Here is a 25,830-nt window from a genome sequence, read left to right as displayed (position 1 = left end):
TTGCTCATTGGTTTTATTTCTTAAACTCCACAAATGTGTGAAATTATATTGTATTTGTCTTACTCTGACTGACTTATTTCACTTAGCATTATACTGAATAGCTCCATCCATGTTGTTGCAAATGGCAGGATTTCATCCTTTTTTATGGCTGAATAATATTCCATTGTATATACCACCTCTTCTTTATCCATTCTTCAATATCCATTCAATTGATGGATACATGGACTGCTTCCATATCTTGGCTATTGTAAATAATGCTTCTGTATAAACATGGGGGTAGGGTGCCTGGGTGGCTCAGCTGGTTAAGTGTCTGTGTTGGGCTCTACTCATGATCCCAAGGTCCTGGGATCGAGCCCTGTGTCAGGCTATGCTCAGCAGGAAGCCTGATTCTCCCTCTCCTTCTGCTGCTTCCCCTACTTATGCTCTCACTCTCTGTCAAATAAATAAATAAAATATTTAAACTAAATAAATCAACATAGGGGTATATGTATCTCTTTGAGTTAGTGTTTTTGTATTCTTTGGGTAAATACCCAGTAGTGCAATTGCTGGATTGTAGGGTAGTTCTGTTTTTAACTTTATGAGGAGCCGCCATACTGTTTTCCAGAGTGGCTGCATCAGTTTACATTCCCACCCAGCAGTGCAAGAGGGTTCCTTTTTTCCACATCCTTGCCAATACCTGTTGTTTCTTGTGTTACTGATTTTAGCCATTTTGACAGATATAAGGTAATATCTCATTGTAAGTTTGATTTGTATTTTCCTAATGGTAAGTGATAATAAGCATCTTTTCATGTGTCGGCCATCAAAAACATACTTTTAAAGAACCATGGTGTTAAAAAACAGTCAAATGAAGGGTGCCTGCTCAGTTGGTACAGTCTTTTAAGCGTCCAGCTCTTAGTTTCAGCTCAGGTCTTAATCTCAGGGTCAGGAGATTGAGCCCTGCACCCAGTTCCACACTGAGTATGGAATCTGCTTGAGATTCTCTCTCCCTAGCCCTCTGCCCCTCCCGCTCACATGCTCTCCCTCTCTCTCTCTCTCTCTCTCTAAAATAAATAACTCTTTGAAAAAAAATAGTCAGGTGATACCACTTAATAGTTTTGAAAATGTACACAACTCTAATCCACAGAGGTTGTTTATCCCTACAAGCAACTCTGGGTTAGCCCTTAAAGGATATGTATGTAGAAAATTAATCTGAAAGTTGATGCTGGAGGAAGTAAAACCTCAGAGAAAGGAGTGATTAGTTCTTGGTTACTAGAGATAGAGCCCATGAGAGTCAGATTCTTTTAACATTTATTTAGCACCAGCTGTGTGCTTATCACCGTACTGAACATTTCTGCATGTTATTTCAGTTAACATTTTAGTTTATTCCTTCTCTTATCAAATACATATTGAGTATCTATTTTGTGCTATGCATTACTCTTGGAATAAGAAGACATGTTTCCAGTCTTCCAGAGGCTACAAGCTAGTGGGAAAGCCCCACATTAAATAACCATGTACAGTGTAGAGAATGCTGTATTAGACATAGTACAACTGGAATTTAATTTTGATAAACACAGGCTTATCTATTCATTGGGTTATTAATATATGACAGTGCTACTAAAATAATTTAATATTTGAAAATATTCATCTGAAACTCATTGCTGATCAAAACACCAATATTAGATAAATTTCTACTCATGCTATCCAAGGAAGAAAGGAGGGAAGGGCAAAAATAACTGGTTCAACTTCCCCATATAAAAATGAGATTATAGGACTATTTAACCAGTGCAACCCCAAGCAAGCATTCACTGAAGCCTATTATGTATCACACACTACACTGGAAACTTCACATATGTCATATATGTGATTCCCATCTTTTATAGTTCCCTAAGTAGGTGGTATTATCCGTGTCTCAAGAAGGAAAATTACTTGAGAGTCATAGCTTTTACTATACACTGCAGAAATTCTTAGTGGGTTTTTTTTTTTTTTTACAAATACTTAAGTATTACAGCCAACCAAATTATCCTGAATGACATAGAGTTACTTTCTTATTGGTACTGTTGTCTGAGCAAACTTTGTTTCTCTGTTTATTTTAAATACATTTAAGGGGATAAGGGGACAGAGGAAGAAGCAGACTCCCCACTGAGCAGGGAGCCCAATGTGGGGTCTGATCCCAGTACCCTGGGATCATGACCTGAGCCAAAGGCAGATGCTTAACTAACTGAGCCACCCAGGCGTCTCTAATTATTTTCTTCTAAGCTTTTTTCCCCACCTATTTTTTTTTAAGATTTATTTATTTTGCAGACAGAGATCGTAAGTAGGCAGAGAGGCAAGCAGAGAGGAGGAAGCAGGCTCCTTGCGGAACAGAGAGCCCGATGCAGGGCTCAATCCCAGGACCCTGGGATCATGACCCGAGCCAAAGGCAGAGGCTTTAACCCACTGAGCCACCCAGGTGCCCCTCCCTACCTCTTTTATTGTTTTTTTCCCCCTAGTTTTTTAGTCTGATTCTTCATTTCCCTCCCCCCCAAAGTAAGGTCTACACCCAATGTGGGGCTTGAATTCATGACCCTGACATCAAGGGTCACATGCTCTACTGACTGAGCCTGTCTTGTTTGTTCTTTTCCAATAATATAAGAATTTTAAAGCTATGAATTTCCTCTAAACACTGCTTTGGGTGAATCCCATGATTTTCAACATGATGTGTTTAATAATCATTGTTTTCTAGATATTCTGTATCCTTTATTTATAGTTCCCCTTGGCCCAAGAATTGTTTAGTATAATTTCTTAAATATTTTTCCCCCAGTTGGAAGAGTGACACCAACTTTGAAAATTGCTGTTAAGGATTTAGAAAACAGAAATCCTAATTTCTCTCACTCATGTTACATGATTATAATAGTTGTAGATTTGGATGCCTGGGTGGTTCAGTCATTTAAGCCTCCAACTCTTGATTTCAGCTCAAGTCGCGATCTCAGGGTCATGGGATCAGGCCCCATATCGGGTTCTGTGCTCAGCACAGAGTCTGCTTGTCCCTCTCCCTCTGCTCCTACCCCTGCTTATGCTTGTTCTCTCTCTCTTTCTCTTTTTCAAATAAATAAATAAATTTTTTAAAATAGCTGTAGGTCAACTGAGGGAATATTTTGTTTTTCTATTGATGACAAATTGGGAACATGAAAATGTCAAAGTAACCAGGCAAGAATGAGTTTCTGCCATAGATTCCTACATCAGAGACCTTCTAACTTCCAGTGGAGTATTCAATGGAATGTATCATGAATGTGAAATTGTGCAATATTATAGGTCAAGAACTAGGAAACCTGGGTTCAAGCCCAACTCGAGCCATGAGATCTCTCAACAGTATACTCCACCTATTTGAGGTATTCTTACCTGTGAAATGAAGGTTTGGGCCATCTCTAGATCCAGAAATCTGGATTTGGCCAAATCCCATAGCAAGTTAGTGACAAGGCTGGAACTAGGACTATGTTCTCCTACCTCCAATAAACCTGATATTTTAATTTCTCTCCATTCCATTCCACTTCTTTTTATTGTAGCAACATACATATCTATAACAGAAATTTGCCTTTGTAACTATTTTTAAGTGTACAATTCAGGGGCATTAATTATATTCATAATGTCATGCAGCCATCACCACGATTTCCAAAGTTTTTCATCACCCCAAGTGAATCTCTCCACTCCATTTTGATGTTAATAAAATATTTAGTATTCTACAAACTCTTTAGTTATTTTGACTTGGAAAATGTATGTTTTTCAAATACATTATTTACATGTTTGTCTTTTGTAAAGGTTTCTAATAGCCTTAATTCATACACTAGAAAGGAAGCAATTGGGTATTTGATACCTCTTTCCTAAATCACAAACACCTGAGCGCTTCAGTAAAAACAATTAAATTACATTTCTTTCCTATATGATTATCTATCATTTTAATAATACATGTCATCAAGGTGGGACTTAATTTTAATTAATTGCTTATTGAGCTAATATTAAGAATATGAAAAACATATTCTCGGTTAATAAATGGACTCGATGAGCTAATACAAAGCAGCAGCTTTCTTCTTGGCTCTCCCTGCCCCCACTTCCCACAGTCCTATCATACACTTTGACACCTGGTTTTTGCCTTCTTTAGGCCATCCGGCTCTCCTTAGAGCAGGCCCTGCCTCCAGAGCCAAAGGAAGAAAATGCTGAACCCGTGAGCAAACTGCGGATCCGGACCCCCAGTGGAGAGTTCCTTGAGCGGCGGTTCCTGGCCAGCAATAAGCTCCAGATTGTCTTTGATTTTGTAGCTTCCAAAGGATATCCATGGGATGAGTTCAAGTTGCTGAGTACCTTTCCTAGAAGAGACGTAAGTTCATATGCCGGTTTTAGGAAATGTGTCCAGTGGGAGATATCCCATTATTAGGGCTGGACAACGTAGCGCAAGAAAAGTCCCATGGTACAGCCTACTACAAGACCACACACCTAGGAGTATTTTGTTTTGCACACCATTCTCTCCTCAGCCTTCAGAGAAGGTATGTACCCAGGCCGACAGACTTGTGCCCAGGAGCCTATAGAAGAAATTAGGTTGTAGGTCTTTCTTCCTTCCTAGCTGTTTCCCCTATTCCAGCATCCATATAAGCTCTCCCAAGATCTCATCTCTATACACCTCAGAGTAGATCTGAGAATTTCGTGCTTAACAACTTAACAGTTCAGTTAGGGTCAGTGATTATAGGTTCACTAAGTCATGCTAAACCAAGAGTATTTTGTGATTTGATAGTTCTTACTATCCTGGAAAGTCACAGAGGGTGACCTATATTCACTGTATTTCTGTATTTCAGCAAGGTATTTGATGGTCTCTAATAGTGTCCTGGGGCAAAGTAGAAAGATGTAAATCTATAGTTAGGTAGTTTCGTTGCTGATTAAATGATGGTATCCAAAAAGTGTTGACTAAGTGATTATCCTCTCCCTAGAGGAAACCAAGAGGTTTTGTATTTAATCCTTTATTACTCACCATGCTTATTGGACCTTATATGAAGACTTTATCAGATTTATGGATTATGAAAAATAAGATTCATGAAAACCTTAAAGTACTGAAACAATAAACAAAAATGAACTTATAGGAATTTTACAGAAATATTTAGAGATAGAAAGAGAGAGATTCCCACATTAGATTTAGAGAATTAATTACTCACATTTGGGATGGAAAGACCATGCATTATCAGAGGTTATGTTTGAATTGAGCTGAAAATACATTATTGTGTTGTGGCTGCTAACAAAATGCTAGCTGCTTTTTTGGAGGTATAATCCCAACAAGAAGATAACTTAATGGTCCTATTCAACTATGTACTAAGATAAATTTGCCCACAAAGAGCCCTTAGACTCCATGCTAACGCCTGAAGAAAAGAAGAGTATGTCCACAGCAGGGCTAATGGGAAGATAAGGGAACTGGGAATCATATCATTTGAAGAACATTTCCTCTAAAGATGGAAAAGCCATGGGAGACTTGATTATTGTCTTCAGCTACTTGAAGGCCTGCCATGAAAAAGAGGGCTCTTACTTTGTGAGTTTCTAAGGACAGAGAACTGAGACCAATGATTTGAAAGTTACAGGAGGCAATTTTGGCCCAATATAAGAAAGTATTTTCTAAGGAGGGAGTGAATATCTTGTGTTGTGAAGTAGTGGTTTTCCTGTCATTGGAGATAACCAGCAACTACTAAATGATCCCTTTTCAGCAATACTGGACTTATATGGAGAAGGATTCATTCCCAGTGTTCCTACTTTAAGAGGGATGGAGCTTAGACTAGCTTACCTCTAAGATACACAGTAAATATTAATATTCTGTGATTCCATTTTAATCTAATAATTATGAGATCTACCAACTTAGACTTCATCTAAAACACAAAACCAAGAATTTGATTAAGGTTCATCTTAGTCCCTCACAGTGGCTGTCAGATTTGCAGAGCAGAGACAGAAACCAGCGGTATATGTCTAGCCCTACCACTCAGCCACAAAATTCCTAGGTGGGATGAGGATCCTACTACTTATGTCTAAGCCAAGGAAACTAGAATGGACCAGAGGTGCTGCCATTGGCTCCTCTCTTGCTAGCCCCACCTACTGTGCCAAGCTCTTCCTCTTTGTTCCTATATAACACACAGAGACATGTCCAGGGAACACACGTGTGTACATCCTTTGTGTACTGCATAGCCAGGTAAGAAACTAATTCTGACACTGAAGTTAAACTATAAATGTGTAACTACTTAGCAAAGAGCCACTGACAAAGGGTTCAATATCACCCTGGTTCTCCTACTTACTGTTCTGTGATGAATCTGTGATGAACATCTCTCTTAAAGAACTTATAAAATTTAGGAGCTAACTTAGTTAACTTAGTCTCTCCCAATTCTTGGTTTGTTTGTTTGTTAAATTTAAGTATAATTAACATATAACTTTATATTGGTTTCAAGTGTACAACCTAATTCAATATTTGTGAACACTGCAAAATGATTGCTACAATAAGTCTAGCTAATATCCTTTGTCATATGTAGTTATAAATTTTTTTTCTCTTGTGAAAAAAAATTAGAAGTTCTTGAGAACTTCTGTGATCACAACCCTTGGTTTTAAGGCTCTCGCACTTGGCTTCTGGGCCTTTCATTTGGAAATGAAAGTACTAGAAGTGATGGAATCTAAGGGACTTTGCTGGCTTTTATAATTAAACTTTATTTTCTTTCAAATTAATTTTTAAACCTGATTACTGGAGGTAGGGTGAGGGGAACAATCTCTAAAGAAGCTGGATTTTATGGTCAGTATTAATGATCTCTTCCCACAAGGTAGAAATGTAGGCTCTAAGTTGCTGCCACAAATAAATAAGGGAATTGTGAAGTGAAATGCAGAAGGCTCTTGGGCCTGCTTCCTGCCCACCTAAAGTTCTACCGACCCAACACTCAGCCTTTTCAGTGCAGACTGTGTTCACTGTGAATTTGCCCTAAATGGAGGGTCAGTGACCTAGTCTTAGAGAAAATGCACTCTTGATTTAAATCTCATTCATTCACCCTTTACTCTGCTGAAGAACACTATTCAATCCAGTTAACAGTCTCTTCTCCAAGTGTCCCTTTCATCCCTATCCTGTTTCTACTTTAAGGCCAATTTAGATCATGTTTGTCCCCGTTTCCCAGAGGAAAAGTCTAACCAGAGGCTTGGTTCTCTAGGAAGAATCAAGAGCTTCCTGATATCCATTACAGATCCATTTTATGGTCCTTGGTCAACCTGATATTATCTGCGCTGAGTGATTTTTCTAAAGTCCCTTTCTGATCATTCCCTTTCTTGTTTAAAAACTCGTAATAGTTCTTTATAACCTTAGGATAAGGATAGACCGCTGAGAATGTTTTTCAAAAACTCTTCACAATCTGATCCATACCTCCCTTTCCCACTTTAAGTTCTGCCTCTCATTACATATTTCTATCACCAGGAGAAAAGAGATTGCTCACTATTCATGGAAGACACAAGAGACTCTCGTGCCTCTGTGCTCTGGAACTGTGTTCTCTCATCCTTGAATATCCACCCTCCCCACTTTTCCTGGCCTGTTTGACCTCATCTTTTAATGACTAGCTCAAATGTCATCCTCTTTCAGAAGCCCTCCCCTTCTCCCAAGCTCCTCATCTAAGTACCCATTGCAGTTTGTATATTCCTCTCTCATAGCAGTCCTGTTCTAAATTTTTTTTACAAAGGCTGTCCATATCATGTTCATGTCTACCTCCCCTGAAGTTCCCAGCATGGTACCTCACACATAAGCATTTAGTTACTGTTTTCAAATGGTAATGCTCTCCAGTCTGACCTAAATCCCTGATTCCAGAGTGACCTAGGGAAACTGTTCCAAATGAGGAAAGAAGCCCTAGGCCCACCCAGATTCTAGACCCAGACCTAAAGCCCACCCAGGATTCCTTAGACCTCCTAGAGCCAGGGGTAGGGTGAGAGTTAATGGCCCTTCATCCTTGTCTGAATACTCTTTCAAGTCAAATGACTGGTGTTTTTGCAAGGCTATTCTGTAACAGCCATCTGTGTCTGCAAGGATTAGGATCTAATTTGTAAAAGTCATCTTAAATTACAACCAAACTAAAGACTGTTAAAAGGCACATCTTAAGACCTTGCCTCTTTAATAACAAATAACATAAGACTTAACTCTGGGAGTCTTATTGTGTCTTCAGCCTTTTCTCCACAAAGCAGAGACTGATTTCTCAGCATAGGACATAGTAAACATTCTTCTGCTCCCCCACCCCCAATCAAAACAATACTTCATGTTAAGATTTTCCAGCTGTCCAACTATTCACTAAATGTCTGTTGGGTATACCACTGAACTGAGCACTGTAGGATGACCAGAATAGAAGCAGACACAGACCTTCCTCAGAAAAGCTGATTGTCAAGGTGCTGGGAACATTGAGTTACTTGATTTTTGTTGTTTTGCTGTCTGTTTTGCTAATAACAGTTACCAAGAGAAGTAATGTTCACTACCAGAGCTTTGGCCATTTTTTTAAATGAAGATTTGATTTATTTGAGAGAGAGCACTTGCACACAAGCAGGGGGAGAGGGGCAGAGAGAAAAGGAGAAGCAGACTCCCCACTGAATATGGAGCCTGATGTGGGGCTTGTTCCTGGAACTCTGGGATTATGACCTGAGCCTAAGGCAGATGCTTAACCAACTGAACCACCCTGGTGCTCCAAGCTTTGGCCATTAAGCTCTACCTCTTGGATATGTTAGAGCCATGTGAACATCAGTGGCCCATTTGCCCACTTGGGCATTGGGAGGTAGTTGGTATTGAAGTAGTTGAGTCCTAAAGTTGAGGAATGATCCTGACCCCTACTACTACTCCCCACTGAGTCAGAGCAAGGGGCCCCTGCCAGCTGCTTGGTTCCCCTTTGGACCTACTGGGCACTGGCCCAGTGCCATTCAGTCAGTGTGAGGTTGTTAGTAACTTACCCCAACCTTCCTTTTCCCTTTTCCCTTCTTCTTTCCCACCCCTCCCCTTCTTTCTAGTCCCATTTTATCCTTTTTATTCACTTCCCTTCTTTCTACTCTTCCCTCCTTCTTATCTTTTTATCCTACAACTCTTTCCCCTTTCCTATGTTTTCCTTCTTTTGCCTACTCCTATGCACATCACTCAGAGAAACTCTACCTGCAACTGGAAGGTGTGGTGTTCTGTTTATAACATGAATGGGGAGTACTGGGGAAGGAGGATGGTAATGGCAGATTAGCCTTAGGACCATTGAGTACCCTGTGTGTCTTGTCACTTATGTGTAATCACACAGCCCTCATTCTTCCCACGAGAATATTTCTTCCTTCAGATCTGTAGATGTGAACCCCCAAGAAGACAAACATGTATGCATTCCAAAATACAATATCAGACATTTTTTATTCTAAAAGTAATGAATATATTTGTATTTTTCTCCTGCTTTCTAGTCCACCCCATAATGATAGCTTATCATTTTTTTCTTTCTCCATCTATGTTTAAAAGAAATGTATAAACAAGCTTCCTACAGGGTTTTTCAGAGTGAAAGGCCCTCCTTAAGTGTTTGTTTAAATTAACTGGGGGGAAAGCCTTACAAATATAGAGTATGTGGATTCCTTCCTCTGTCACCCATCCACCTTTATTACATTAAGCACTAAGATCAGCAGTGGGAACACAGGGTGAGAAAAGTGACATAGTTCTTACCCTTGTAGAACTTAGAGTCTGTATCCACAAACTACTGTTGGATGATATTTGACTTTATCGATAACACAAGGATATCCAATTTGCCTCATAAGGAAAGATAAGTAGTTTAATTTGCATTTCATTCATATATTTGTTCTTCCATATGGCAGAACATTTGCTGAGCAGCCACTCTGCCAAACTCCATGTAACGCTAATGATACAGAAATAAAAGAAATTGTTACTGACCTTGAAGAGTTCACATTCTAGTGAAAACACATTTAAAGCAAATTACATTACAAATTATACCCATAGTTGGAAGGACAGGTAATTTTAGCCTGCAGTGGTAAGGGAAGGCATTACAAAGGAAATGAATTTGACCTGAGCCTTGCACAGAGAGATCCTGGGTAAGTGGAAACAGAATAACATAGTTAAAAATAAAAATTTTGGTTGTAGTTAGACCTATATCTGAATCCCACTCCATCAGATACCTGCTGTATGACATTGGGCAACTTACTTGGCCATGCTGAATCTTTATTTCTTCACCTTTCTTTCTTTGAAAGGAAAATAGTAATACCTAGCTCAGAGAGTTATGGTAAGAAATAAGTGAATATAAACTACTACCACATAGTGAGCAGTATCTGTTATAATTGTCTTAAGTGGAGAGGTAGGAGAGGTAAGAAAGGCTTATAGCTAAAGAAAGCATGATAGTAGTGAATTCTTTCTTTAGAGCAATGATGGATATTTAGTTAAAAAAAATACCCAAATGTTCTAAACCAGACAAAATAATGTATCATTAGAATCATTAATATATTTTAAAGGAATCTCTGAGATATCAAGGCCAATGCTGTCATTTTACAGATGCAAGAATAAAAGCATGATAAAATGATACGCTTTACTTATGTCACATGATAGTAGCAGAGCCAACACTAAAACCCAAGTTTTCTTATGGCTAGTGCTTTTTAAGATCACTGGCTCCTTTTAAAACTCTGCTAATAGATTACAGAGCTCCACTTTAAAATTAGAGTAGAAAATAAATAAATAAAATAAGAGCAGTAGGACAATAAAACTAGAAAATCAACATTAGAGACCATGTAATAAAGGCAATAAATTGCAACTCCAAGCACCAATTTTTTTTAAAGATTTTTATTTATTTATTTAACAGAGAGAGATCACAAGTAGGCAGAGAGTCAGCCAAAGAGAGAGAGGGAAGCAGGCTCCCCCCTGAGCAGAGAGCCCGATGCGGGGCTTGATCCTAGGACCCTGGGACCATGACCTGAGCCGAAGGCAGAGAGGCTTTAACCCACTGAGCCACCCAGGCGCCCCCAAGCACCAATTTTTGAAATATTCTACATTTCAATGACTTTTCATATGTTAATGCCTCTAATATTGCAGTGGGATTGATTTTCAATTTATATTAGACTGTCTGATTAAAAGAAAGAAAGAAAGAAAGAAAGATCCAGAAGGAAAAACTTTAATACCATTGAACTATCTATATCTTAAAAGCTTTGTTTTTAAGAGAAAGCAAGATGAGGCATCTAATCAGTGAGATACGTGTTAAAAGTTACCACTGCTGAGCTTGCTCCATTCCCTCCAGCTTTTTTTTTTTCTCCAGGTATTTTAATATCACTATATCTAATTATTTGAGGTTTTCCAATATCCCGAAATGATCAAGATTTAGAGAATAAGAACAATGATTGTGGAATGGAACACGACTAATATCTAGTCGGTCACAATATCAGTCTGCCTCTAAATTTCTCTCAAATTTGTTCTTTTCCTTTCCTTCCTTTTCCTCTCCTTCCTGTCTGTCCCCATTACTCAAATCTTCATAGCTGGATTAAATCTATGGCTTCCTTCCCCTTGACTCCGGTCTTGAATACCCCACCTCCTATCGATCCTACTTACTGACTCTCAAGTTATTTTTCTGAAACATAGATTTGATGATATCTTATCTCCTTCCTGCTTAAAAGGCATCAGTGGTTCTAGTGGGCAACAGTCCAAACTCTTTACCAAAGCATACACAATCTCACCTATGTCCTCTTCTCAGTTCTTCTCCCTCCCATTACTTCCCCACCACATGCATCTCGCCATTAAGCCACAAAAAAATGCTTGACTGGAAGAAACCAAGAGATTGTACTGAGGTGCAAAATGCATTTACAGAGTAATCTCAGTCTTTTTCTTGTCAGCTTGGAGAGGTAGCAAGGCAGGTGGTATTAATGTCAGTCAACAGGTGGCGAAAGTGAGGGCCTGAGGTGGCATGGCTTGGTTGAGAGCATACATGCCATTGATGACTATGGAGGACTAGAACCCAAGACTCTCAGTTGCTTTATTTTCAAAAATGATATTGTAAGGAAAGATGTCTCTAGAGTATTTTGACCACAGGACACTTGAGTTTATAGGTAGAAGTCATCTAGTAAACTGTTCACATAATATTTACAACAAAAGAAACAAGGTAACAAAAGATTTAAAAGAATAATATAGCTACTTAAATAGGTCTTAAAAACTCTAATCTGGTATATTAGCAGTCTAATTAAAGGGGGAAAATACTCCCTCTAGGAAGGGTGATTTATATTTCTTCAGGTTATTTGTTTTCTTTAAGAAATATATAATTTCTGGGTGCCTGGGTGGCTCAGTGGGTTAAGCCCCTGCCTTCGTCTCAGGTCATGATCTCAGGGGTCCTGGGATCAGGTCCCGCATTGGGCTCTCTGCTTGGCGGGGAGCCGCTTCTCTCTCTCTCTCTCTCTCTCTCTCTCTCTCTCTGCCTGCCTATCTGTCTACTTGTGTCAAATAAATAAGTAAGTAGATAAAATCTTTAAAAAAAAAAAAAAGAAAGAAAGAAATATATAATTTTCTATTCTGGAACACTGAAAAGAAATTTTAAAAAAAAGGCTACCTGAGTTGGGTGCGAGGGATATATAATTTTCTAAATCATAAGTTTTAGTAATGAAATAAGCATCCTATGCCTTAACAATGCCTTAAACACTGAATCAAACTGGAAACTCACGGTTTTTAAGTGTCTCTATTGTTGAAATAATTGAGGAGATGGAATAGAGGGAAGGCAGTGATATAGAGGTGGAACGTTGGACTGGGAATCCAAAAGGTTAGCTGGGCAACCTTGAACAAGGCACACCTCCCTCTCTAAATCTCAGTTTTCTACCCTATAAATTAGAAGCAATAAATAAGGCAATATATATAAAAGTGTTTTGTAAACTGTCTACACATGAAAAGTAATGATGATCATTAGCCAAACATTCAGAATAAAATTTTTTTAATAATAGTATTTATTAAGGCACTATTCTCAGTGCCATATACGTGTTATCTCATTTAATCCTAAAAACATAGGGGAAGGGAAGGAGAAATAAAATAAGATGAAAATAGAGAGGGAGACAAAGTATAAGAGGCTCTTAACTCTAGGAAACAAATTGGGGGTTGCTGGAGGGGAGGTGGGTGGAGTAATGGGTAACTGGGTGATGGCATTAAGGAGGACACTTGATGTGATCAGCACTGGGTGTTATATGCAACTGATGAACCACTAAATTCTACCTCTAAAACTAATAGTATAGTATATGTTAACTGAACTGAATTTAAATAAGGAAAAGAAAAGAAAACAAAACAAACAAACTATTGTGAAGGTAAATATTCATCCTGTCATCACTGAGATGGGGAAACTCAGGCACAAAAGAGGTTAAATAACCTGCCCAATGTCATAGTAAATATCAGAACCAGATACAAACCTAAGTGTGTGACTTTGGAGCTGTGCTCCTAATTCCTGTGCCATCATGCTTCCTGATTTATTCCAAGGAAGGATTAAATTAGTGAGGTAATTTATCATCTAGAAAAATACTTTAAATGTATAAATGAAGCCCAGGTTTTTTGTGGGTTTTTTGAAGCTCAGTTTTATACATTTGTAAAAATTTTATCTTTTGATTTCTTCATATTGTCTTTATAATTCCTATTACAGAAGCACAGCCAGATGTAGGTAAAGTATACACTTAGTTGTATTTCACACTCTGTTTACCAACAAACTTTTTATTTTTCGAGGCACTGTGCTAAATGCCAAAGAATAAGGCATGGTCCTTGCCTTTGAGAGTACCCTGGCTTCTCATACAAAAAATAATCATCATAATGCAGTTCATGCAGTGGGTTCTAAGAATAGTCAGACAGAAGGGGCACTAAAAATCAAAATTGATTAAGATTACTGCTGACCTGGGTGATCAGGAAGGGCTTTGTATAAGAGGTAGCTGATGAACTGAATTTTGAGATGGATAGGATTTTTATTGGACTGATAAGGGGAGAACATTCTCTAACAGCTAGGACAGCTTGAAGAAAGAAGCTAATGGTAGAAAGCACAAGGCATTGCTAGAGTACAGACTAGATTACTTGAAAAATGGGACTTGTAAAGTTCTAGGAACAGGGACTGTATGAAACCTAGACTACTAGGCAAGGGAGCTTGGCTTTATTTCATGTAAATTTGTTGAGCAAAGTAATGGCATGGCCATATGGTTATCATCAAAATAGGATTACCCATACGTTATCTCATATTTTAAAAATTCACATTGCCTAGAACATTGTGGGTACTCAAGATGTGTCAGTCTTCTGATCTCTTTCCTTACTAGTCTCATTATCTAGGTGATCTCATTCAGTTTTGTGGCTTTAATGTCATATATACAGTTACAACTCCAAAAGTGTGTATTGTCAGCCCAGGCTCTACCCTGAACTCTAGATATTTTTACACACAACTGGCTATTCAACATTCCCACCTTACGTCTAACCGACATTTCAAATTAAACATAGTCAAAACTAGGGGCTGCTGAGTGGCTCCATTGTTAAGTGTCTGCCTTTGGCTCAGGTCATGATCCCAGGGACCTAGGATCAAGCCCTGTGTCAGGCTTCCTGTTCAGTGGGGAGCCGGCTTCTCCCTCTGCCGCTCCCCCTGCTTTTGTCCTTGCTCTCTCTCTCTCACTCTCTATCAAATAAATAAAATCTTTTTAAAAAATAAAATAAACATAATCAGAACTAAACTCCTGATTACTACCTATCCCCAAACCTGTTCCTCTCATATTCTTCCTCAACTCATTAAATGGCAAATTCATTCCTTTTTGTTTTTAAGCAGGACATTATTATATTTGAACACACAACTTCTGTACAAGCAAAACATCACAGTAAAATGGTGGTGAGAACACATGGTATGTAATTTGCAATGCATGGCAAATGGTTAATATCCTTTGTCATAAATGATCTCTTAGAAACCAGTGCAAAAACACTAATATTCTGAGGGAAATGGAAAAGAAAACACAGAGGAAAATGAAATAACAAGTGACTAGTAAGGTGTAAGGACATAGGAAGATGACTGAACTGAACACTAAGAAAAGAAAAGCCATTTTTTTGTAATACCACATTGTTAAGGATTAAAACATTGAAATGTAATGTTCATACTGTTTAAGAAAACAGATGTCTTATAAACAAACACTGGGAGACAAGATTGATGAGGACAGTCTATACCATTTGGGGAAAATTTCTACTTTTGACTCAGAATATAAATTTTGGATATACTTTTCTATATAAGAAGTAAAAATGTTATCCTTGACAAATTTCTGTGCCTTTTGAAACCTGGAAAAAGATAATTTTTTGTCAATCAATTTTAAATTTCCCCTGTAATAAGTGAAAATTATAAATGTTTTTCAGACCAGAAACCTTAGAGTTATTGTTGACTCCTCTTTCATTTCTCCATCCAACTCATAAGCAAATTCTGTTGGTTTTACATTCAAAATATATTCTAAATCTACTTCTCACTGCCTCCACAACTAACCCTAGGCCAAGCTACATTAATCTCTTGGCCATATTATTGCAGTGGTATCTTAACTGGCCGTTCAGCCTCCACCCAGGCAACTCCCCTACCCCTTCAGTCTCCTTTTCTGAAAAACAGAGAGACTTTAAAAATATATATGTAAGGCAAATCATATGACTTCTCAAAACCCTATCATGGTTCCCCATCTAATTCCAAGCTTTTAAAAGGCCCTCCCTGATAAGACTACCTGGGATTTTTCTGACTCCCCTCAATCTTTTCCAGTCACCTTGGCATCCTTGCTATTTGTGAAATACAACAAAACATTTTCTTATTTCAAGGCCTTACATGTGCACTTTCTCCCTTAGAAATGGGCATTGGTCATGCCCTTTAAGTCTCTGCTCAAGTGTTGCCTTTTCATTGAGGCCTTTTCTGACCAACCCATGTAAAATCAGTCTTCATTCCCTCCTTTCAGCTCCCATATTTCTAACTGACAACCCTTAGGCTGTCTACCATTTTTTAAGCTCCCACTGTGGATTAAGCAGTTATGCCATGCACTTTACAGGCATCACCTAATTGAATCCTTACAACCAGCTTATGAAATTGGTATTATCTTTACTTTATAGTTAAAAAAATGAAAGGCACAAAGAAGCAGATTTCAAACCCATGTCTAAAATGTACTCTATCAGGCAAATATTATTCCCATTTTACAGATACAGAACTGAAGCTTATAAGTTAAATGTTTTGTCCAAGAACACATAACCAGGAAGTAGAAATTAAATATGACGGTGCTCATAATGGCTAAGTCAGGTAAACATCTGCCTTTAGCTCCATTATTTCTCACTGGTAGCCTGGAAAGATAAATTGACATGAAGAAAGACTGAAGCCAGAAAAATAGTCAGGGGACATTGCAGTACTTAAAATGAGATTGATAAAAATGCAGCCAAGCAGGGGAAGATTAGAGAGATGCTTATATATGGTCTACTAATGCCTGGACTAAGTATTTTGATAAATGGTTCCATAGTTTCTCCTATTGCATCTATACTTGGAGTCAAAAGGATCTTGGTTCTAATGCTGGCACTTCCGTTTATTTGCTGAGTTACATTGAGTACATTATTTCTCTTTGCTATATGAGTTACTTCATCTTTCAAGTGAGGATAATGTCATGTGTCCTCACTAATATATTGTGATGATAAGATTGAAAGTGATAATGAAAACACTTGGTAAACGGCAGAGGCCCATGCTGCTTGATTTGGTAATGCTGAGTTCCTTTTATCCATTTCCAGCAAGTCACTGCTTTTGCCCTGTCCCTAACCTTTAAAAATAAGTTTTGACACACATTCCTAATTCCTAATATGAGGGTGGCCTGCATGTTGTCACTTGTGTTATAACAAACTCTTCCTTGGAAGGAAGTCCGCTATTTATTGCAGTCTCCCTAGTGTAAGAAAAATGTGTACCAAGTATTGGCAGTCATGACAGGGAGAGAGCACAGGGATAAAAACAACTGATTATCAGGTGGACGTTAGGCGAGGCACACAACCTCTCTAAACTTGCTCCTTTGTCTGTACAAGGCAGATAATAATAGATAGGTATGAGGTGGTTGTAGAGTTAAGAGAGGTGATTTGAGGGAAAGGACACAACACATGGTGCTTAGGGCATGTGATGCTTTAAAATGTGTAGACCTTGGGACATCTGGGTGGCTCATTCAGTTAAGCCTCTGCCTTCGGCTCAGGCCACGATCCCAGGGTTCTGGGATTGAGTCCCACATTGGGCTCCTTGCTCAGCGGGAAGCCTGCTTCTCCCTCTACCTGCTGCTTCCCCTGCTTGTGCTCTCTCTCTGTCTCTCCCTCTCTCTCTCTGACAAATAAATAAATCTTTAAAAATAAATAAATAAAATAAAATGTGTAGACCTTGTGCTTGGAAGAAATAATATGGCTTACTGGCTGGGCATGCCCCTACACTGTGTGTAGGATGAAACCATATCATCTCACTTCAGCATATTTTCCTTTAAGGGAGCATATTCTCTCCTCCTTCCTCCATGTACAAAGCAGAATACTTTTTTTTTTTAAAGATTTTATTTATTTATCAGAGAGGTGGGGGGAGAGCAAGCACAGCAGACAGAATGGCAGGCAGAGGCAGAGGAAAGCGTCCCAAAGCAGAATACTCTTAACTGAGGTTGCATGGAAATATTACTAAACACCAGAGAGGTTTGTAGTGAAATGTGTTGGTACAGTTTCCTGCTTAGTTTCAAGATGAATTGGATCTGAGCCTTCCAAAAGTAGGTGGATCTCTGATGTGAAAGTTTTCTTTGAAATTTTTATGGCTGATTTGGTGACCTCTTCAGTCCTCACAGCCTTTTTCACCTCTCAGTCAGCCAGGGGAATTAACAGCTATTAATCTCCCACTCTGCGCCAGAACCTGTGCTAGACACTTCTGAAAGCATTCTCTCATAGAATCTTTATACAAACCCTAAGACATAGATAGATAGTAGCCCCATTTTTACAAATAGGACAACTGGAGCTAAGAGACATTATTAAGTAATCTTTTGGGGTGCCTGAATGGCTAAGTCAGGTAAACATCTGCCTTTAGCTCAGATTATGATTTCTGGGTCCTGGGATCAAACCCCATGTTGGACTCTCCATACAGGGGGGTGTCTGCTTCTTCCTGTCACTCTCCCTCTGTGCTTTCCCTCTCTCTCTCTCTCAAATAAATAAATAAAACATTTTTTTAAATGTAATCTTTCCAAGGCCACATAGATAGTAACTGACATAATTGTGATTTGAAATGCCAAAGTCTATGCTTCTTATCCTAAACAGAAAAAATTTTCCTACAGTGTGTCAGGGGGACCCCAAGACCACCTCCAATTTTGATTATTTCCTTGGAGGACTCACAAGACTAAGCATGTAGTCATACTCATGGCTATGATTTACTACAGTGAAAGGATACAAACCAAAATCAGCAAAGGGGAAAGGCACATGGAGAGAAGTCCAAGGGAAACCAGGGACAAGCTTCCAAGGGTTCTCTCCCAGGAGAGTCACAGAATGAGCTTAATTCCCCCAGCAGTGATTTGAGACAACACCTGTGAAGTGCTGTCAAGCAAGGAAGCTTATTAGGAATTTGAGTACCCAGGATTTTTACTGGGACCTGATCACAGAGGCATGTACCCTCCACCTAGGTACCAAACTCCAGAATCGCAGAAGGAAAGCAGGCATTCAACACAAACTGTGTGTTTAGTTTAGGCTTATTGAACCACAGTTACAAGTTCTGGGGATGTTGGGAACCCTCTGAAAAACCAAGTTCCCCAATGCCAGCCAAAGGCCAACCTGGTAAGCAAGCCTTTCAAAGAATATCAGTCAGGCTTGCTTATGTTAACTCTTTTCTATATATATCACCCCCTTTGCTCTTGACAAGGCATCTTTACAGAAAAATTATGATCGGTAGGACTTTACACACAGAATAAGAACAGCCGTAGTATGGGTCCCAGTTATGCTTTTTAGGGATCCTGGACTTCACCAATTTAAACAAATCCCAATAACCATTAAAGTCCATCTTAGAAAGCAAGGTGGCTTTCTCCTTAAGTTTCTCTATTAACCATTTTTTCACCTGGCCCATGTTGTCAGTTCAGGTATAGCACAATTCTGGCTAAGTTGAAGCTGACCTGAACACCTTCCAGGGCTCAGGCAGTGTCATGATACTAGGGCACACACAAGAAATACAATCCCAGAGGGCATACTTGGTACCTGGAAACAAAATTTACGATTAATTGCTAGAGCACCCCAAGGAGGACATGCATTAGGCCCAGTGTGGTACTTCCCAGCCACGGGTTCTCAGTCCAAACAATTTAGTTCAGCCCTTGGTTTCAGAGGGACTGCCTAAGGCAGGCAATCTCAAATAGATTTGCTTGTCTAAGATACCAGGTCATCTGCCTCATGAATGTATATAACATCTGGAGGTGTTCTGTATGGAAGTGAAGGAGCTGAGGCCACTGCCTTTTGTCTCTTAGTCACACTGTCTTGTGTGATTATACACTCAGCGGTCAAATTGAATTCAAAGCACTTGCAGAAGCTTGGAAAGCCAGCATGGGGAGTTTTCCTTCAGGAAGAGAGGAAAGTTTCCAGGAACAGTCTGAAAAAGCAAAGATTTTAATGCTTTCCTCCCTTCCCAGATGCCAGGGTTTTATTTTTGTTTTTTTCTCCTTTGTTACAAAATCAGTGTATTTCATTTAGCAATCATAATTTTACTTTTTTTTTTAATCATCAGCTACTTTGATCTAGACCTTTTCTCTGGAAGGATTGTGTATAAAGGGGGACAAAAGATTTTTATAGAAAATCATTTTTATACTACTTCACCAGAAAGGCACATCATATTTAGGAATTGGTCAGGTCAAAATCCTGAATTACAAAAAAATTTCAAAATGAGTGTACATAACCTCCCACCTCTTTTGTCCTGTTTATCTAGTGAGCAGCCTAGAAAAGATCAGTTCCTTTTTGGGAACAGCAGTGTTTAATAATCAGATTGTCTTTCTAAGGTGTGTATACCAGGAGAAAGGTGAGAAAGGTAGAGTCTGTTAGTCTTTTGTTGCCAACTGCAACTAAGCTGTGGAGTTGAACACAAGTCAACAGCAGTGAGACATCTCCCAAAGGAAATTAAGAGTCCAGTCTGTCAGGAATGGGCAGAGGGGTCACACTCCTTGTGGTGTGCCCTATCCCAGCTTGTAACTTTTGGCAGGAATCACAAATTAGGAATGCAGTCAGTCTCTATACTTAATATAAGCCAATGAGCAGCTTGATTTTAGATGGCCCCATCAAAAAAAACAAACCCTTTTTTACAGGCATTTGTATGTGACTCAGATAGTACAGACAATATAGTCATGATATTTTCAAAATTTCTGGTCCCACAGAGAGGTGTCCTAAACTTAGAACAGTTCCAGGGTCAGAGTCATTGAGCTTATGCTTGCTTTCAGTTCAGCACAGCACATTCTGATGCTGAAACAGCTCACAACAGACTGTGTCAGGTTTTTGTTTAGAGTCCGGTCTAGACAATTGGGATCTGTGGATTTAGGATTCCAAAAGAAGCCAGCAACTTTTCTTCAGCAGCAGCAAAGCCAAGGTGCCACAGGACCAGACAGCAGTGTTCCAAGTTCAAGTGACAAGGGAGGCTTTCTTAAGCCCTTTGGTATTGTCCAGATTTACCTATTTACACACCACACAGGGAGATCATCAGCCTCTAAAGATCAGAGATCTGATTTTATTAAGAGCACATTAGCAAACTAAAAACTGTTTTTAAAACTCCCAAGGTGTATCTCTATCTGGAGATTGCATTACCTCCCTTTTTATAGAGGCTTCCATAAGCAAAAATTTTTTGTTCTAGAGACTTTATTCTATTTCCAGTATTCATTTTAAATTTTAACCCACTCACCAGTGGCAGAATCAAGAGGGTAGTGTTCTCCTAACACAATTTTCAGCTTTCCTTATTCAGGACGATTCCTCTAGCATTTGTGAAATTAAAAGCATATTATTTTTATATCCATTTTACCATATATTCAGATACAATAGCCATAAGACCATTTTTTAAAATTCCCTCCCCTTTTCCATTGCAAATTTACTCAAACACCTAGCAATACTTTTAGCATTTACAGGGTTAATATTAAAGCTGCTGGGGAAGATCCCTGCTGGAATGCAAGAGAAGATGGGAAGGAAGCAATACTTGGCTATTGTAGTAACAGAGGTGACAGCGGCTAAGCTGAAGAAATGGCTGGAGTGCTTTTCTCTCTTTTTTCCCCTCTGGTTTATCTAAAATTGTGCTCCAGCGCTGGGAACCAATTTAAGTTTTCGATCCCTCCCACTTGAAGGGGAAAACAATGCAAACTTTTAGAATTTTTTGGCCTATCCAAAGCCACCTTTGGAAATTTTTTGATCATTTTCTCTTGCCACCTGAGTGAACAAAAACCAAAGATATTTGCTCCTTTTCCCTTCACTGCTAACAAAAGCAGTTAGGGAAGTTGTGAAGCCAACTCCCCTGGATTGGATCTATCATTTTAAAATTCCGTAGCTAACTTTGACTTCTCAAAACAGTTAGCCGCTCTTTCATACCATAGATGAATGACTTCATATCTACTCGGACACCAAGGGTTGACCATTTCCTATCCCTTCAAACTTTTCTCAAACTATGCTTTTACCATATTTCAGTGAGTCAGGTTGGGCTTTTAAATCCCACTTCTGACACCAACTGACACCACCTAACTCCAAGTTTTAATGATTGATTCCTTAGCACAAACTCATAGGACTGAACATATAGTCATACTCATGGCTATGACTTATTACAGCAAAAGGATACAAAACCAAATCAGCAAACAGAAAAGCACATGGCGCAAAGTCCAGCAGAAACCAGGCACAAGTTTCCAAATGACCTCTCCCAGTAGAGTTACATGAGACACATTTAATTCCCCAGCAATGATTTGAGACAACATATGTGAAATGTTGCCAAGCAAGGAAGCTTAGTAGGAACTGAGTACCCAGGGTTTTTAGTTGGAGACAGCTCACGTATGTACCCTTTGCAGTGGCATGTCCCAAAATTCCAGAATCCCAGAAGGAAAGCAGGTGGTCAGCATAAATTGTGTTGTTTTTCCAAACAGTTTAGGCATAGTGAGCCAGTCTTAACCAGTTCTGGGAATGGTGGAAGCTTCTCCAAACCCAAGTTCCCAAATGCCAGCCAAGGGCCAGCCTCATAAGCAAGCCTTTCAAAAGAATAGCTATCAAGTCTGCTATGTTAACCCTTCTCTGCACATATAATCTTATTATTTTTTTATAATTTTATTTTTTAATATATTCACATCTCAAATTCATTTCTGGGTTTTACTGCTGGATATATGGGTGGCACTCTATAAGTTGGGAAACTTAAAAGCATTTGACTTTTTATTTGCATTTGTAACAAGACTTAGTCCTTTAGTGAAGGGTTAAAGTAGCTTCAGAAGAATATGGTTGATCCTTGAACAATATGGGGGTAGGGGTGCCAACCCTCTGTCAGAAATCCACATATAAATTTTAACTCCCTGAAAACTAATATACTAGTATTCTGCTGCTGACTGGAAGTCCTACCAATAACATCAAAAATCAATTAACACATATTTTATATTTTATATGTATTATATACTGTATTCTTGCAAGAAAGTAAGAGTAAAGAAAATCTTATTAAGGAGAAAAATACATTGACTGCATACTGTATTTTTTGAAAAAAATCTTCATATAAGTGGACCTGCTCAGTTCAAATCATGTTGTTCAAGTGTCACTTGTACTAACAAGCACTAGCTTAAGTCACCTACTAACAAAATGCCAGCTGTATTTTCCAAGGGGATTTTCAAAAGAACCTGAGGAAATCTTAACCCCTTGGAGATGTTCTAGAGTGCCAACATATTCAATATAAACTTGCCCCCAAATCTTCAGCAGTCCTGCACTTGTCTTTCAGGCTTCAGCCACTTTCCCTCACTGTAGAGGAAGAGTACTTACTTCAAACTGGCTACTTAAAATAAAGGTGGGGTTGTTGGTATTTATTTTTCCTTGCTTGTTTTATAAGCAAATATAAATCAACACTGTAAAGGTGATTTATTTAATACTTACCTCTTCTTTTCAATCACATTTCAGAGGCATTATAACCTGAAACAAAAACATATACAGGCTATGGAGTCAAAAGGACCTGACCTTGAGTTCTGGATCAACTTTTCATTGAGCGATCTTAGGTTACTTAATCTTTTGGTAAAAATGGGAACAATACCTACTTCAAAGGGCTTTTGTGAGCATTAAATGAAAAAATGAATGTAAGATGTTTAATACACATAGCACAACAGAGCAAATATAATAATAGTATCTGATATGATGGTAATGATGATTATTTCTCTCCCCATCCCTTCTTTCTATCCGTATTTTTTCACTCATGTTTTAGTTTCTAGAAGACAAAGAATCTTTGTCTGATATTAACTTTTTGGAAACTACAAGGTTTCAAGTAAGGATATCAAATCCTGTGTGTTAAAGGCCTAATAATAATTGTTTGAGAGTGATGTTCAACTAGAAATACTTAGTTTAATATCTGCCTTCTGTTTTACCAAACCAGCAGATTTCTTCATACCTGGAAACATTCCTGAATTAGTCTATGACATTTTTGCTAGGGTGAGAGATGGGCTTGTTTCCTCCTGGAGATTTTTACCTCATTTATGTCAGAGTCCTCTAGGGTCTACTCTGTGTAAGTTCATTTAGGACAATAGCTATACTGCATCTTATTTGTCTTTGCATCTCCAGTTTCTGGCACTGGCCTTGCATAGGCCTACTGCAGAGTAGAGATCCACAGGATATGAGTGGATATAGGATGGATAGAAGGATATAGGGGTGGCACACTGTGTTGGGTGTGATGATGATTATGACATGGTCTTAGTCTACAAGGCCAAGTCTCATGGGGGAGATACGGCAGGAAATCACCCTGGCAGACACAGGATGACACCCTGCCAAATGAGGCACAACATGATGAAGAATACACTGTTTTGGCTGAACAAAAAGTCTGTGTCAGTGGTACAGAGTGTGGTGAGCAGTGTATCTGAGGTTTAAAAATTACCATATTCTTATTTCATTCTGTAGGTTATAGGGAGCTATTGGTTTTAGAACTGAAGAAGTACAGTCAGTTTTCATTTTTCACAGTAGTTAATGTTGTATAAAGTTGCCACAAACACTGAGTTAGCAAATATTTAATACTGTTCCTAAGAGAAGTACAGGGTTAAGTTCCTATGAGCCTCTAGTTACAAGTTTTCATCAACCAGTCAATACATAACTTTGTTTTATGTGTGTTTCTGTTTAAAGACACTTATTTAACATATAATATTTCATTAACATTGAGCTCATGGCCAGCAATACTGTAACTCATGCCTGAATGAAGTTTATCTAGCACATACATTTTCTCCACAAGGCATATCACAGCCTCCTTAAACTTGGAAACACCACACAGCACTTTAGGAGTATGCTTGGGGGCTATCTGAAATAGCAAAATCACCAAAAAAAAAAAAAAAAAAAAAAAGCACAAAAATGCAAAAAGCATGATACTAAATCTTTCAGAAGAACATTTGTTTATATTATGAGAGCTAAAACAATAAAGCAGAGTATTACCTTGTTCAACCTCATTTGGGGACTTGGGTATCAGGCACATTTTTCACCACTCTATACATGTTCTCACATGACCATGAAAGTACTTCAAGTATGGGTTTTGGAGTTACAAATGAATGTAAACAAGTAAATGAATTTACGAATATTAGAATCTGGAGTCATAAAGACCAACTATAATATGAGCTGTGTAGCCTTTTAGGAATACTTGCTAGCATTTGCCACTTTCAAAAATACTTTTACCTGTAACTTATAAATTAGTCTATATTTATTAATTTGATAAATATTTAATACATGCCCAGTTTTATCAGGTACCTGCTAGGCACTAAAGATACAAAATGTAACCAAAAACCCTTATAGATGAATGAACAAATAAAGATATTCAAAGGTCAAAAGCATTGTGACAGCCCATGCTGGCTATAATGGGAACCCAAGGAATAGTAGAGGCTTTAGTCCTACTTGGAGATCAGTAAAGCTTCACAGAAGAAACAGAGTTGGGACAAAGTATTTTTAAAAAGGAATAGCAAGTGAATTTAAGTAAAGGAAAAACGAATAGCAATAAAAAGGAGTGAACTCTGATATATGAAACAACTTGGATGGATCTCAAAGGTGGAAATCTCAAAAGGTTGCATATACTGGATGATTCCATTTATATAACATTCTTGAACTGACAAAATTGTAAGGATAGAAAACAAATTAGTAGTTGCCAGGAAATAAGGATAGAGGGTGTGGTTGTAGGGGATGGTTGTGACTATAAATTTCATAGCTTTATTCTGTATCTTAATTGTAGTGGTAGTTATACAAATCTGCAAATGAGATAAAGTTGCATATAACCATTCACATACACACATTCAAATGAATAGATGTAAGAACTAATAAAATGTGAAGGAGGTCTATGGTCTAGTTAATAGTGTGATACCAGTGTCAAATTCCTGGTTTTTTATTATACTATAGTTAAATAAGATGGTACTATTGGGAGAAGCTGGGTAAAGGATACAAGAGACTCTGCTATTTTTGCAACATCCTATGAGTTTATAGTTTTTTCAAAATAAAAAGTTTTTAAAAATGGACATTTGCCAAGCAGAAGTATGTACAAAAACCATAGGAATATAAGCCAGCATATGTTCCAGCATATGTTGGGGAATTGCACAGTTTTCTGTGATGGAATTTAGGATATGAAGTTGGGCACAGAAGGAATTGAAATAGAAGATGAAAAAATACTGAAGAGTCTTCTATTTACTAATCTAGGAAATATTATTTGAGCC

The 25,830-nt window shown here is 38.4% G+C and overlaps 1 protein-coding gene across 1 annotated transcript in view; it reads left to right on the top strand.

Moving 5' to 3' along the window:
* FAF1 (Fas associated factor 1) overlaps positions 1–25,830 on the top strand; it is a 475,350-nt gene that overhangs the window by 430,573 nt on the left and 18,947 nt on the right. Inside the window, exon 18 of the mRNA XM_044238202.1 lies at positions 4,115–4,330. Coding sequence (XP_044094137.1) covers positions 4,115–4,330 — 216 coding nt within the window. The remainder of the gene's footprint in view (positions 1–4,114; positions 4,331–25,830) is intronic.

This window comes from Neovison vison, chromosome 2, assembly GCF_020171115.1.
Source record: "Neovison vison isolate M4711 chromosome 2, ASM_NN_V1, whole genome shotgun sequence".
NCBI classification, from domain to species: domain Eukaryota; kingdom Metazoa; phylum Chordata; class Mammalia; order Carnivora; family Mustelidae; genus Neogale; species Neogale vison.
This window is presented reverse-complemented; position numbering and strand designations above follow the sequence as displayed.